Source organism: Eptesicus fuscus, chromosome 5 (genome assembly GCF_027574615.1).
Source record: "Eptesicus fuscus isolate TK198812 chromosome 5, DD_ASM_mEF_20220401, whole genome shotgun sequence".
Taxonomy (NCBI): domain Eukaryota; kingdom Metazoa; phylum Chordata; class Mammalia; order Chiroptera; family Vespertilionidae; genus Eptesicus; species Eptesicus fuscus.
The window spans coordinates 88996646-89013106 of NC_072477.1; the positions used below are offsets into that span (position 1 = coordinate 88996646).

The window sequence follows — 16461 nt, forward strand, 5'->3', positions numbered from 1 at the left end:
TGCTTACATAATGAGTACTTAAAAAAACTTTTTTCGTTTGAATGTCTAAAAAGTCATGATTCATAACAGTGTGTGTATTATACTATGTACACAGGCTAAATGTATAAAATATCTTTAGCAGCATGCTCAAGAAACTGAGAATAGTGGTTTTCTCTAAGGAAATGAAGGGGGAAGGTGAGGAGTAGTGATGAGGGAAAGACCAGAATGTATATACTTTCATAGTTTGAATTTTTAACTAAGTTCATTAAGAACACAAAATATTAATTTTAAAAACTAAAGAAAATGTATGTCCAAAGAATATCCTAATTTAATTTGCTGCTTCTTTTAATATTTTCTACCTTTAGCAGGTACCTTTATTACCAAAATTGTTAATGCTTTAACTTTTTACTTCATAGGTTTCTTCAATGAACAGGTATGATTTAAAGATGAATATTACTCACATATATAATATGCCTTTTAAAAATTAGAGATATACCAACATGTTAACAATGATTACTTTGAATTAGACAGCTAAAAAGTCTTTACATTTAAACCTTTACTCCCCACACTAAGCGTAAACTACTTCTATAAAAAAATTCAGGAAGAATTTTAAAGATATTCAAGTAAGATTTAAAAGACCATGATTTTGCAGGGCCAGTGTGGCTCAGTGACTGAGTGTCAACCCATGAACAAGGAGGTCACAGTTTGATTCAGGTCAGGGCACATGCCCAGGTGGCGGGCTCCATCCCAGTAGGGGGTGTACAGGAAGTGATTATCTCTCACATTGATGTTTCTATCTCTCTCACCCTCTCCCTGAAATTAAAAATAAAATTTAAAAAAGACCATGATTTTTAAGTCTTTTAAATCTTTAATTTCTATATTCTCTTTCTAGTTTTGTTTCTCTGTTTAGAATATAATTCTTAACACTTTAGAACCCATCATTTTATAGATGACATATCCTTACAACAATGGTTTTAAATTTCTTTTAAATTAACAGTGTTTGCCAATGATTACCATTAAATAATAGATACATTCCTCCAGAAAATTCTCCTTCCATAGAATTGTAGATTGTAAAGCCTGAAGTAACTACAAGCAATTTTGTTTCAGGCACTACACAGATGAAGTAAGTAAAGTCTAGAAAGTTCAGTAAATTTTCTAAGGTTATCTAGCTATCTAGTAATGAAAGAAGAGTGAAAAAAGAGACTAGGACACAGCCCTTTTGCTTTTCCTTATAGCACTCAATCTACTACAATTCAAACCAAGTTAAAAATCTCTGAGGGGGAAAAGGAATAAAATGGTAGCTAAATCTATAGTATCCTGAGTGATCCTTGTTAAAAACAGCAAGGAACCTAGCAATAGACTCCACCTTGGCCTCAGCTGTCTGCAAATAGAGAGCATGTATTCCTTGCTGAAAGTCTGAAGCCAATCTAAATATGTAACTGTAGTACTGAAAGTTTTCCATGTTTGTGAGTATATTCACTTAGTAGAAACTATACCAGTTAATGCATGAGTTCTGGAAAGTGAATCAGTTCTACTTCAACTCTGTAAAATAACAGTTTAGAATTATTGACATTACAGTAAAATAAACTACATAAAAATAATGTACGATAAATCTTAATACCATAAAGGAACAACACAGCATGTCATTGGACTCTTGAGTACTACTGAAAGAAAAAAAAGGTTTTGCTATAGAAGTATTTCATTTAACAATAAAAATCAACTGATAAGAAAACTGCATTTAGATACATTGTTACTAAGGACTATAAATGGATTCCCCTGTACAATTCTCATGATCGTAAAGAGTACATACCAACAGTTTTTTGCCGTACTATACTCCTCGCCTTTTCAGTTCCTGGGGAACCAGTGGTTGTTGCACTTCTCTGTCTCATTGGGGCTTGGCCAGGCTGATCACGACTCCATCCTCTAGAAAATGACTTGTCAACTGAAACTTTCTGAAATTCATGTCCAACTCCTAGAAATGTAGATTTGCAATCTTAGTATATCTGATCAATAATCTTTTCAGATTATGTGTACTACCTAACCTCAGATTCTTAGACTTATTCATAATCTATATATATAAAAGCCTATGCGACCGTTTGACTGGTGGCTATGATGCACACTGACCACCAGGGGGAAGATGCTCCGACCAATAGGTAAGCTTGCTGCTGGGGTCTGGTCAATTGGGACTGGGTGAGACGGGCCGGACACGCCTTGGAGCCCTCCCGCGGTCCCTCCCTGGCCTGATTGTGCACCGGTGGGGTCCCTTGGCCTGGCCTGTGCCCTCTCGCAATCCGGGACCCCTCGGGGGATGTTGGAGAGCAAGTTTTGGCCTGATCCCTGCAGGCCAGGCCGATGGACCTCACAGGTGCAAGAATCCGTGTACTGGGCCTCTAGTTCTATATAATAAAAGGCTAATATGTAAATCGACCAAACTGCAGAATGATCAGTCGCTATGACATGCACTGACCACCAGGGGACAGAAACTCAACGCAGGAGCTGCCTCCTGGTGATCAGTGTGCTACCACAGGGAGAGCGCCACTCAGCCAGAAGCCGGGCTCATGGCTGGCGAGTGCAGTAGCTGTGGTGGGAGTCTCTCCCGCCTCCATGACAGTGCTAAGGATGTCCGACGGCTGGCTTAGGCCCATTCCCCGGGGTGAGCAGGCCTAAGCCATCAGTCAGACATCCCCCGAGGGCTCCTGGACTGCAAGAGGGCACAGGCCAGGCTGAGGGACCCCTCTCCTGAGTGCACAAATTTTGTGCACTGGACCTCTAGTGTATTATAAAGTAACAAGATAAAATGCTTGTGTACTGTAAGGCTTTATTGAACTTCATTTTATGTAGAAATCATATTCTAAAACAGATGCAGAGCTTTTAAAATATGCCATCGACAATAAGTATTATAAATTCTCTGCCACCCAACTGACTCATAATAGAAATGAAACATCTGGACAAGCCAAAAGAATAGAAAATGAGCTAACCAAAAACCATCCTGAGGTGGAAGTTACTAAATCTCTACCTGTCAATAATAGCTACTTGGGAAATAGTCCAGGAAAAAGTAGTTTGGTCACATACTTACTATCTAGTGTTAAGCGTGAAATGTGACTCAGATATAATCTCTAATTAGAAACTATTAAGAATGGAAAGTACTAACAAACCAAGGATCATAAAATCATGTATTAGTAACATAATCACTGTTACTGCCCCTCTATCCCTTTTAAATATTAGGGAGATATGCAATCCACATGTAGAGTGTTTACTTTTAGTTAAGAACTAAGAAAATGTTTTCAAAATAATCTTCAAATAATTATTTTTAAGTAGAATAATATAAAACCATCATCTAACAAAAATTTATGTATGATAAAGGAACAGTGTTTGATAAACTTCAATTTTGACTATTAAAAATACAATATTTAAGATTCTGACTTATCTACACTAATAAAAGAGAAATATGCAAATTGACCATACCTCCATGATGCCCATCAGCCAATCAGGCATGAGTATGCAAATTAACTCAACAAAGATGCCAGGTTAATCTGCATATGCAGGCACGGAGCGGCTGGGCGGGGCGCCTGCTATGCGGGGGAAGATGGGGGGCGGAGGGAGCTACAGGAGGGGCACTCTGGCCCTGAGCAAAGACTTGCAGGCTCCTGGGTGGCCGGGAGCGAGGACTTGCAGGCTCCGGGGTGGCCGGGAGCAAAGCCAGGGGAAGGAAGGCCTATTCTTGCACGAATCTTCGTGCAACGGGCCTCTAGTTTATCTATAACTCTTTATGTACAGAACACTTTGTCCCACATCAACATTATTACTGATTTTAAGGTTCTTCAACCTTCAGGATAAATGAAGAAGGGAATAATGAAGAGAAAACATGACTTTTAACCTCAGCCCTCTCCCTGGCTTGATCTTCTGAGACCAAGTTATTTATACAAATTTATATGGAACATATCTGTGAACAACTCTTACCTTTCCCTTTGTGCTTCTTTTGCTTCTGTTCACTCAGCTTATCCAATGGTAAATCACTGAGATCCAAACTATATAAATTTCTAGCTAAAACTTTAGTTAGTGTCTCCATAGTCAGTGACCACTCAGTGGCTAATTCTTCCCAAAAGGTCAATGATGACAAGACTGAGAGTAAATCATCCCAAAGTTCTCGGGAAATGTACACATTTAGATTTGCTTTGATCCAGGCAACTATAAGAGTCTATAAAGACAAAAATCAGAAATAAAAATGAAATATATTCAAACTCATATATATTCAATTATTTTAAATTACTTAAAAACAAGTAGAATAATATCCATGACCTTTTCTTGGTACATACTAATTAATACAATCATTAGTATCTACTATATATTTCAGTTCAACAATTGCCAACTCTCAACATTCTAGCAATTAAGACAAGTTGCCAAAACTGAAAAGAAATCTCCTTAAAGTTGCTCTTTTATGTTAATATTAAATAAATGCTTTTTATAAAGATACAAAATCTTCCCCACACTAATCGTTGAAATTACTGAGTAGTTAATGGTTACTGAATAAAAAAAACCCCACTACATCCTCAAGTCACTAACTATAAAACTTGAACATTCTAAAAATAGAAATTAGAGATGTACCTAACTTAGTGAATGTATTTTTGAAAAATAATATGTAAATTGAAGAATAAAATTAAATTTCATTGTAAAGAAACCAGAGGAATAGTGTTCTGTATAAATCCAATCATAGTAAAAAACTTATTCATAAAAGAATAAATGTCAATAATTAGCTAGTACCCCTGTGATACTGCAGATATATCCAATTGAAGAAATAAGTCACAAAATAGTTTTTCAAAAGCTGACTCTTAGAAATTTTATTAAGAAATTCACAAAAATTTACAGGTTAAATGTAAAGATGAAAATGAGCAGCGTTTACAGTACAGAAGATTAATAACTAGTGAGCCTCCATTCTATCTTTAAATGTTCAGATTACAAAAAAGTTATTCTACATAGCAAGGTAAAATTTTGTCTTCCTATAGCTCCCACCATTGGGTTTGTTCTAACAATGGGGAAATTAAAGAGAGAAAGAATAAAGGCTAATGAAGTCAAGAAGAGTTTAGATAATAAATATAGCTGGTTTCAAAGGGTTTTTCACTAGCAGCATAGAATTTTAGGTAAACTAGCATATTTGAAAATAAATTAATTTGAATAGTTATACTTCTGGTCAAGAATTAGATCTCAGATTTTGACATTAAGAACTATTTTTACCCATGTATTTGTATTCAATGTGTCATATTAAGAAAATATTTTGCTTTCTAGTTTCCAAAAAAATCATAATACATTTAAAGTCAGTATTTTATCCTCAGGTTGGAAAACATGATGTATAAATTTCTATAAAATCAAACTACCACTGATACTTCAAATAAAGAAGTGAAGAGAATAAAGTCTTATGGAATAGCATAAATAAAAATCTTGATTATTTACTACTTTTCATTACTGTGGAACAATATAAAACAAAGTTTTGGCTCTCCAACAGGACCCAAGACTTGGAAACTCATAAAGCAATCAGGCTACTACTCATGAAGCCCTCCAGCAGCTTTTTGCAATCATACAAGTATGCTACACAAAAAATAAATATCATCAGCCTGGGTTAACGCTTTTTTCTCAGACCCATATTTCCTCCACTTTTATAATAGGTTATGAATTTGTACATACGGCAAATAGTGTATTTTAAAAAGCAATTTTTAATTTAGCTTTACAAAAGATACTTTAATATAAAATGACCTCCAATTTAAAGCTTTTTCCCCTCAGGTAACAAATACAGAGCTCAGTGAGTCTTAAAAAAATACATATCTATACATCTATTTAACTATCTATTTATTTTTATTGCCTGAAAAAGTGGTCCTGCAAGTCGACCTGCCAAGGTCATATTTTTTTTCCCCTGGAACTGTAGAAAAACTTGTGATGGCATCTTCAGAACAGACTCCGTGACTCTGAGCAACACAAGCAGCATCTGTTCCCTTAAAGTAAAAAAATTAATTAGTTTCCTTCTTGCATATGTTTGCTTTTGATTAATGAGTAACTTTCAAATTATTATTTGCTTTAAAATGGTATTATCTTTCAATAACTCAAATAGCAAGTATCTTTCAAAATTTTAGAATTCTGAAATATTACAATTTTAAATTCCACTTTATAAATCTATATCATTTTAATTTTTCAGACACAATACCCTCTCATCAAATAAATATTTATGCAAAAGATGAAAATTTTGGGTGAAAGTGGTGAGACTGTTCCTATCCTATACCCCCAAAATTAAGTAGTAAACTTAGAAAGCTGCTTGAAGAACACTCATTCAGCTATATAATATAGTTCTACCTTGATCATCTTTACAATAGGGAGAACCACCACATATCTAGAATTGAAACAGGTTCAATTTAAAAACACTACATGATTTTATTAACCAATGTCACACCAATAAATTCAATTAAAAATGAAACACCACATGATATTTTAAGATTAATAAATCACAATGAGCCTGACAAGTAATCAAGGACCATCACTCTATTACTTCTTCCCATCTTTTAAGTTTGACCATTTAAAAGAATAGATTTTTTTATTGATTTCAGAGAGGAAGGGAGAGGAAGAGGGAAAGAGAGATAGAAACATCAATGATGAGAGAGAATCATTGATTGGCTGCCTCCTACATGCCCCACATTGGGGATTGAGGCTGCAACCTGGGCATATGCCCTGACTGGGAACTGAACTGTGACCTCCTGGTCCATAGGTCGACGCTCAACCGCTGGCCTGGACATTTTTAAAAATATATATATTTTATTGATTTTTTTACAGAGAGGAAGGGAGAGAGATAGAGAGCTAGAAACATTGATGAGAAACTTCAATCAGCTGCCTCCTGCACAACCCCTACTGGGATATGCCCGCAACCAATGTACATGCCCTTGACCTGAATTGAACCTGGGACCCTTCAGTCTGAAGGCTGACGCTCTATCTACTGATGGGCTGGCCATTTTTTAACTCTTTATGTTCTTTGTGTATTGCAAATCAAGCCATCTTAATAATATCTTTACTTTGCCTTGTTCTCCTTGATGTTTATTATTAAGACCACAAAACTACCATATTTTCACCTAATAATTCAACTATATGTGAAAAAGAGGCTGACATGGGAACTATGCTTGGCTGTATAGTGAGGCTAACAGCCTAAGTCCCTATCACAGCCCCTCCTCTTTGGCTTTATTTGCTAGCCCATTTCAGATATAGCAACACATGGAGCAGTCCATGTGAGAAAAAATACAGCAGAGGCAGCAAAAGATTCCATATTTAGATGTCAAGGTTATTCTGGAAAGTGAGGAAAAAATCAAAGAGAAAAGTATCATTCAATGAAAAGTATCAATGAATTTATTAACAAATGAACGCATGCAATCATTCATAAAATAAAAATCAAAGGTGCCACATTTGTAATCCTAGGCTTCTAGCTTAGCTATATGAAAAGCTATTTGAAGTAAACTGCATATGCAATAAAGTATAGATTTCCAAATAAATCTTATCTGATTTGTGGTCAAACCTTAACTCACTCATGTATAAGATAACCTTTCACTTTATGCTACAATAATAATGATTTTAATTCATAAAGACTTGTAAACTCAATAAAAATATGTGGGCAATCTTTCATTATGCTTTTACTTAAAGGAACTGGTAACAATTAAGAGAAGAATTCTAAAATTGTGTTCCAATTTTAAAACAAGACTCTCTTTAACCTGGCTCCACAGCATTGATTCAAAGCATATAAAAAGTAAAAAAGGGCAAACTAATAAAATAATTATTCAAAGTATTTTAGTTACTGGCAAATAATAACTAGGGCTCTGAAGTCAGAAGGACCACAGTTCAAAGCTCACCTGTGTGAACAAGGATAAATTACTTAATCTCTTGTGCCTAAGAATCATAAAATACAGATATCATCAACTTCATAGGATGTTATCAGGATTAAGAAAATACATGTAAAGTGCTTGAAAAAATACCTGGCACATAAAAGTGCTCCAAATAAGTTAATAACGATAACTACTTCTAAATATAATTATATTAATACTGTTAATAAAGATTTTTTTCAAAATAAAGCCATTTTCCCATATATAGCAAAATATAAATTAAGCATGTTCTTTGAGTAAGAACTTCCATTTTTTAAGAATGAGTCAAAGAGAAAAATTATATGTATAAGGATGTTGACCGTCCTCCCCTCCTCCAACAACAAAATTAAATATCTACATATCCATCAATAGGTGACTGGTTAAGAAAATTATGGCACACATATATGGCATAATACTATGTAACTGTGTGTGTGGCTTGGTGAGAGAACTTTTGGCCATCTTTTATTTTCTTTTACAAACTTTTCTTTGAATTTCATAATGAACATGTGCCATTTTTATAAAAACTGAAGAACAGCTCTTCTCAACTCCCCCAAAGGCCTATTTTTTCCATTCAATTAAAACCAATCTTTATAGAGTACCAATACTATCTAAGATATTATGCTAAGAAATGTAGGAAATATAGAAACAAAACAACCAGTATATACCTTTTAAGGTCTCTCAATTCAGTGAGATAAACAAATGTATACAAGTAATTTAGGGATTAAGACAATGTGACAATTATAACAGAGGTACAAATACAGAATTAAAGGAAGAAAGGAAAAAAATACAAGGACATGTGGAAAAATGAAGGTGACACTAAAGATAATGGTAACAATAAAAAAAGATGGCAGAAATTAGACATTGTAAAGGAAAGTTCAGATGTGCTTAGGAAATTTGATAAAGCTGGAGGCAGAATCCCACCCTGCAAGATGTTTAGGTTTGAGAAAGGGCTGGAAAGTAAGCAAGGGCCTAACTGTACATGGCCTTAAATGCTAGGTTGAGGAATCAGGCATTCATACATTCCATAATTACTTACTCATTCACTCACACATGCATACATGCATTCAATCCTGGGGACACAGGAGGTTATCATATGCCCATTTTAGAAAAATAACCCACGGGGTCTTTTGGAAGTTTGAACAAAGATGTTGAGATAGCCCGGCTGGTGTGGCTCAGTGATTGAGTGTCAACCCATGAACCAGGAGGTCACAGTTTGATTTCCAGTCACGACACATGCACAGGTTGAGGGCTTGATCTCTAGTAGGAGGCGTGCAGGAGTCAGCGAATCAATGATTCTCTCTCATCATTGATGTTCCTATCTTGCTGTCCCTCTCCCTTTCTCTCTCCGAAATCAATAAAAACATTTTTTAAAAGATTTTTTTAAAAAGATGTTGAGATAAAGCGAAGGAGACTATTGTCATAATTATATAAAATACTATATTCACTTATTTAGTAGAAGCCTATAAAATATTGTAACAAGCCCTGTTCACAGACACTGTTCTCTAAAAATTACGATATCCATACACACAATATAAAAAACATAAAGAATAAATATTTTTACCAAGTCTTTTTGTCCATTGATACTTGCACAACCATGAACCGATAAATGTTAAGAATACGTTTACACATATCTGTGTGCTCATCCAGAAGACTTTTTATTTCATTTGCAGGTTCAAGAAGAAATATATTTGATGAGTTTATAATAAACACCTAAGACAAAAGAAACATTAGCCATTCATTATAGAATTTCAATGGCAAATTTCTTATTCAAAGAAAAAAAACCCTTAGATGCTGACTAGGGTGTGATCAATAATAAATTTAAAAGCATAAGGCAATAGATTAATTATATATAATTCTACTTCTACCACAAACTTGATACCTGAAATATAAACTCCTTAAATCTGTGTATTTTATGTTTACCTAGACAAATTTTAAATTACTACTGCGAATGTCCCAAGTTTGTAAAAAACAGCGTATTTTTTTAAAATGAGAGCTTTCATGTAAGAATGATATTGCTGTCATAAAATGAAAGGAACAATAAAAAAATACAAATAGTTTAGAATAAAAATGATACCCAAATCAAGAATTTTCTGAATGAGGTGTTTAAAAGCATCTTTCCTCTTTTTACATGTTTATTGGCAATGTCTGTACATCTCTTTTGATAATAAATAGACTGTATAAACAGACTATATATTATAGTACTACTAATTAGGACCCATCAATGTGTATCTTCAATTAAATTCATTACAATCAAATCATTTATACTTTATTGAGCACAAAATTATAATGGTAATAGGCATGTGGCAAAGGCACTCAAAGACACTTTGCAAAAGAGAACATTGCATCCATTATAAACCTAGGACTTTTACATCTTTTATATTCATAATTCTGATTTAAATCCCCTGGATGAATTATGTAACAAAATATAGTTGTAAAATCATGTAAGAAAAGTACATTAAGCTAACTTTAAAATAGTTAAAATAGAAAGAAGCTGACTATAAGCTTAGCAACACTGACCAAGAAATGCAAGAGAGGTACAAATAAACAGCCTACATAATAAAGAGGTAATATGCAAATTGACCATCATGCCCTCACACAAGATGGCCACCCCATGTGGTCACAAGATGGCCAGCAGGGGAAGGCAGTTGTGGGCGACCAGGCCAGCAGGGGAGGGCAGTTGGGGGGGGACCAGGCCAGCAGGGGAGGGCAGTTATGAGAGACCATGACGGCAGGGGAGGGGAGTTAGGAGTGACCAGGACGGCAGGGGAGGGCAGTTGGGGGGACCAGGCCTGCAGGGGAGGGCAGTTGTGGGGGACCAGGCCGGCAGAGGAGGGCAGTTGGGGGGAACCAGGCCGGCAGGGGAGGGCAGTTGGGGGTGACTGGGCCGGCAGGGGAGGGCAGTTGGGAGCGATTGGACTGGCAGAGGAGTGCAGTTGGGGGCAATCGGGCTGGCAGGGGAGCAGTTAGGCATCGATTAGGCTGGCAGGGGAGTGGTTAGGGGACGATCAGGCTGGCAGGAAGAAGTAGTTAGGGGCAATCATGCAGGCAGGCAGGTGAGCAGTTGGGAGCCAGCAGTCCCGGATTGTACGAGGGATCCCAGACTGGAGAGGGTGCAGCTGGACTGAGGGACACTCCCCCTGCATGAATTTTGTGCACCGGGCCTCTAGTCATAAATAAAATAAGGACACAACTATATATCCAGGAAAGAATTTTAAAATGATGATAGTTCACTGAATAGCTTTATGCTAATAACTGAAAATGTAATGCTTTTTAAAAGTATACTTTTATTGATTTTTATGAGAGAGACAAAGGTAGAGAGAGAGAGAGAGAGAGAGAGAGAGAGAGAACAGAGAGAGAGAAACATTGATGTTAGGGAGAAACATCAATCACTTGCCTCCTGTACAAACCCCAATGGGGGATCGAACCCACAACCTGGGTATGTTTCCTGACTGGGAATCGAACCAGTGACCTTTAGATGCATGGGACAATGCTCAACTAACTGAGCCACACCGGCCAGGGCAAGTAAATTATTTTGTAGACAAACATAAATTGCCAAAACTGACTGAAGAAGAAATAGAAAAGATGTATACATTGAAACCATGAATGAAAGTGAACTGGTAATCAAGTTCTCCCTGACCCATCTCTGAACACCAGGCCTGGAAAGCTTTACAGGCAAAGTTTTGCCTAACCTTCATGGAAGATGATCCCTATTTTACACAAGCTGTTTGAGAGAGAAAGATGAAGGAAAATCACCCAATTTATTTTTACAAAACTATAATCCTATTACCAAAAAAATAAAAATAAAAAAGGACTATATAAGAAAAGACCAATATCACTTACGAACATATGGCCGAAACAACAGTAGCAATTCAAATTGGGCAAAATATAATACTTATTGATTGACTAGTATTTACCCCAGAAATGATAGGATGTCTTGACATCAGAAAAGCCTGTTAATATAATATACTCTATCAATAGATTTAAGTGGGGAAAAAAAGTATGATCATCACAATGTATTCAGAAAAACCATTCAGCACTTACTCATTATTAAAATAAAATACTTTATTTTAGCAAACTAGAAAAAATGTATAATTCCTTAATTTGAAAAAGAGTATTTATCAAAAACTATAACAAATGCTATAACAGCAACTGAACCTGAGAAATACTGCCAAAAGCCAAAAACAAGGGTACTCACTATCATCTCATTGTCCTCAAGGATGCCACGCATTCAAAAGGAAGTGGTGAAGCAGGGAGTAGAGAATGAATATAAACATGAATAAATTGAAAAGGAAAAGACAAAACTGAACTCTGTAGCAATCTGGGAGAAAAGCTCTCCAGACAAAAGAAGATGCAGATATAAGGTAACTGAGGTGACAGCCTGTGCAGCACATATGAGAAACAGCAAGGAGTATAGAATGAGGTGAGGAAGGAGAAAAGGCAGTGGGAAATACATTAAGAAACAGAGACAGAGCATGTGAAGCATAGATTCTCATACTACCAGTGGTAAAAGAACAAGTTTCTTCCACCAATCTTTAGCAGAAAGGTTCTATTAGAAATATGATAAAAAAAAAGAATAGGAAAAAGGAAATGCAAAAAGACATACAAACCCAAACTTTCATTAGATTTGAGAGATATTCAATGACTCAGTTTATAAAATTACTCCCAATTTTATAATTATGTTGTGGGCCAGCACTAGTCAGTCTATGGATTACAATCTGAGGAACAATCCTATATAACCCTATATAATAAAAGCCTAATATGCTAAGTGTCTGGTCATCTGTTCAACCAATCAAAGCATAATATGCTAAGGCCTCTCAACCACTCCCTGTGACGTGCACTGACCAGCGGGGGGGGGGGGACACAGAGAGTCAACCAGTCGCTATGATGTGCACTGACCACCAGGGGGCAGACAGCAGACACTCCGACTGGTAGATTAGCTTGCTGCTGGGGTCTGGCCAATCGGGACTGAGCGAGACTGGCCGGACATGCCCTGGAGCCCTCCGGCGGTCCCTCCCTGGCTGCAACATCCCACGTCCCTCCCCGGCCCTGATTGTGCACTGGTGGGGTCCCTCGGCCTGGCCTGCATCCTCTCGCAATCCAGGACTCCTCGGGGGATGTCGGAGAGCCGGTTTCGGCAGATCCCACAGGCCAGGCGGAGGGACCCCAATGGTGCATGAATTCGTGCACTGGGCCTCTAGTGATGTAAGTAAAACCTTAACAGACCATTAAAAAGGCTTTTGTTTTTATGATGAATGATAAACTTACTAGCAAGTTTTAAGCAGAAAAATGACATGAACTGACTGTTCTTAATAGGATCACTCTGGCTATTATTTTGAGATTACCAGGGTGATGGGTGGGCAAGAGTAAAAGCAAAAATACTAATTAGGAGTTTACTGCATTCTGGCCAGCATGGCTCAGTGGCTGAGCATCGATCTATGAACCAGGAGGTCACAGTTTGATTTCTGGTAAGGCACATGCCCAGGTTTCAGGCTTGATCCCCAGTGCAGGAGGCAGCCAATCAATGATTCACTCTCATCATTGATGTTTCTATCTTTCTCGCCCCCTCCCTGCCTCTCTCTGAAATCAATAGACATATTTTTTTTAAAAAGGAGTTTACTGCAATAATCCAGATGAAAGATTATGGAGGCCTGAACACAAGAGGTAATGTGAGTGCTCAATCCTAGTCCAATTCTGCATACATTATGAAAACTGACAGGATTTGTTGTCAAATTGGATGTAAGATATGAAAGAAAGCTAGGAAACAAGACGGCCTGATAACGGTGGTTGGCAAATTTATTACATTTAAAAAATTATACTCTACACTGAAATACTGAACTATGTTCAAATTGTTTAATGATTATGTTATTTTTAAAAAATAATCAAAAAGTGATCCACCTGCAAAACTGCCTGGGTACCAGCTCGTATGTTTTGTTCTGTGGCTTCTTCAGAGGCGTTATGAAGAACATCTTGATAGGTGCCATTTTTTGCCCAAGTGGAATTTCGAACATGATCAGCAATATTGGTCCCATTTTCCTGAAGCAAAATACCAAGTTTTTAATATTTTATTAATTAAGAATGCTATGACAAATCAGTAAGTTGAAGTAAACTGGAAATTATTGGATACCACTGCTAAGCATATTCTCAAAACAGCAGATGTCTTATTTGATTACAAAAGCTGTTTGTTCACCAGAGATTATTGTATCATTTCAGATATAGAGACATTTTTCTATGTACCAAATGAATAAACCTCCCCTCTGTATACTTACACACTTACACAGCCTTGAAAGAGATGGATTTTGTTCTAAAGTAAATGCCTTAATCTAAAAAACTTAAATAAAATAGAAAATTGCTTCTATTTATCCTACTTAAGATTAGTAAAATTCCTATTATCCGTAGAAAGAATTCTGATACTTGAAACCAGTAAAATTGCAGCTTTCTGCTTGAGTTATAGCTGTCAAAATCTTACTGACTAGAGATTTCCCTTATCTGTGAAAAGCCACACAAACAGAAATTTCACTCAATGTTGTTCCCTTTCTTAAAGTTACTCTCTAGTTTCTTTCAGCTTTTGGCCACTCACCAGTATCTTCAAATGGTTGGTTTTTTTTAAAATACTTTTTTCTAGAGCTTATCATTGTAAAATGCAGGTGGTTTCATCTAATACTTTGCCATTGCCAGAAACAGCACTGAACTCAGCTCTGAGTAGCCAAAACAGTACCTTTCTCATAAGCTCCAGGTATCATCTAAATAGTTTTATTTGAATGATCCACAAGTACCTCAAATTAAAAATGTTTAAAAGGAAGCTTATTAACTAAGTTTTCTTCCAACCCCCAACTTCCTACTAACCTCTCTAGCTACCTTGGCCACTACCACCACACTTGCATTTTTAAAATTCCTATTCAAGAGTGAATGGCAACTACCCAAAAAAAGAAACTTGGGACACCTCCCCATTTCTCATTTCTCTCAGCCAATTTAATCATCAAGACATATTGATTGTACCACCAAAGCAGCTCATATATCAGTCTTGTTCCCTATATTACCACTAGAGGCCCGGTGCATGAAATTCGTGCACGGGAGGAGGAGGTCCCCTCAGCCCAGCCTGCACCCTCTCCAATCCGGGACATCCCTCTCACAATCCTGGACTGCTGGCTCCTAACCGTTCACCTGCCTGCCTGCCTGATTGCCCATAACTGCCCACCCTGCCAGCCTGATCACCCCTAACCACCTCTGCCTGCTGGTCTGATTGCCTCTCACTGCCCCTCCTGCCGGCCTGGTCACTGCACGCAGCCTGCTGCTCAGTCGTGTAGTCGTCCCTCACTAAACCCCCTGCCAGCCTGGTCGCCCCACGCAGCCTGCTGCTCAGTCGTGTGGTCGTCCCTCACTAACCCCCCTGCCGGCCTGGTCGCCCCACGTAGCCTGCTGTTCAGTCGTGTGGTCGTCCCTCACTAACCCCCCTGCCGGCCTGGTCGCCCCACGCAGCCTGCTGCTCAGTCGTGTGGTCGTCCCTCACTAACCCCCCTGCCGGCCTGGTCGCCCCACGCAGCCTGCAGCTCAGTCGTGTGGTCATCCCTCACTAACCCCCCTGCTGGCCTGGTCGCCCCACCCAGCCTGCTGCTCAGTCATGTGGTTGTCCCTCACTTACCCCCCTGCCGGCCTGGTCGTTCTCGCAGCCTGTTCAGTTGTTTCGGTTGCGATGGTCATTTAGGCTTTTATATAGATAGATAGATAGATAGATAGATAGATAGATAGATAGATAGATTGCAACTGCCACTGTCCTATCTCTATCAAGTACTTAGTATCTCCCTTCTGAACTTGGCTAATATTTCCTAACTAGTCTCTTGCCTCCAGATTGGCCTCCAATCTATCTTTCAACCGAGACTTGGTATAATACTCCTGAAATATGTAACTACTCATGCATTCTTCTACTCATAATCCTTTGAAGGCTTTCCAGTGTCCAGAATGTAACCAAAGCCAATTACAATGGTATACCTGCATATTTTTGTAGATTCTATTCACACTATGCGGTTCCTTTCCCATTTGTTACCTGCTCCTTACATCATACTACCTCCTCCAGGAAGCCTTCCCTAAACTGTTAGATGTTCCCTCTTTCACACACTAGATCACAGAAATAATATTGTTTTATACTATTTACTTTGAATATTTGTCTTCCTGCTAAATCATAAGTTATGTAAAGACATAAATGATGTTTTTTGGGGGCTTATATCTCCAAAACTTTCTCAATTGGCATGGTTTACAGAACAATTTATAATTTGTGGAAGTGTTTTATTGTCACAAGAAATGAGAAGACGATAGATTTTTAATAAATGATCCACGGAATGCTAAACATACTATAAGGTGCCTGAGAATCTGCACATACACAAACTATCCTGTATCCAATATGTCTTACAAATGTCCACATGCACTATGTGAAAAAACCCCATTTATTAAAAAAACTAAACAAAAAAACATTTATAAAAATTATCTGAATGTATAACTTAACTCCATTTTATGAGTAATGCCTAATTTTAAATGATTTTTAATATATTGAATTTATCAGAAATATCCTATATAATAAAAGGCTAATATGCAAATTGACTGAATG

The 16461-nt window shown here is 37.4% G+C and overlaps 1 protein-coding gene across 2 annotated transcripts in view; it reads right to left on the minus strand.

The window, feature by feature from the left end:
• The window catches only part of RALGAPA1 (Ral GTPase activating protein catalytic subunit alpha 1), a 273811-nt gene that overhangs the window by 185505 nt on the left and 71845 nt on the right, over positions 1 to 16461 (minus strand). For both annotated transcript variants that reach the window (XM_054716552.1, XM_054716551.1), the window contains exons 12-16: positions 13758 to 13895; positions 9424 to 9572; positions 5834 to 5963; positions 3940 to 4177; positions 1790 to 1951 (exon numbers count right to left, since the gene is read on the minus strand). In XM_054716552.1, the coding sequence (XP_054572527.1) occupies positions 1790 to 1951; positions 3940 to 4177; positions 5834 to 5963; positions 9424 to 9572; positions 13758 to 13895 (817 nt within the window). The remainder of the gene's footprint in view (positions 1 to 1789; positions 1952 to 3939; positions 4178 to 5833; positions 5964 to 9423; positions 9573 to 13757; positions 13896 to 16461) is intronic.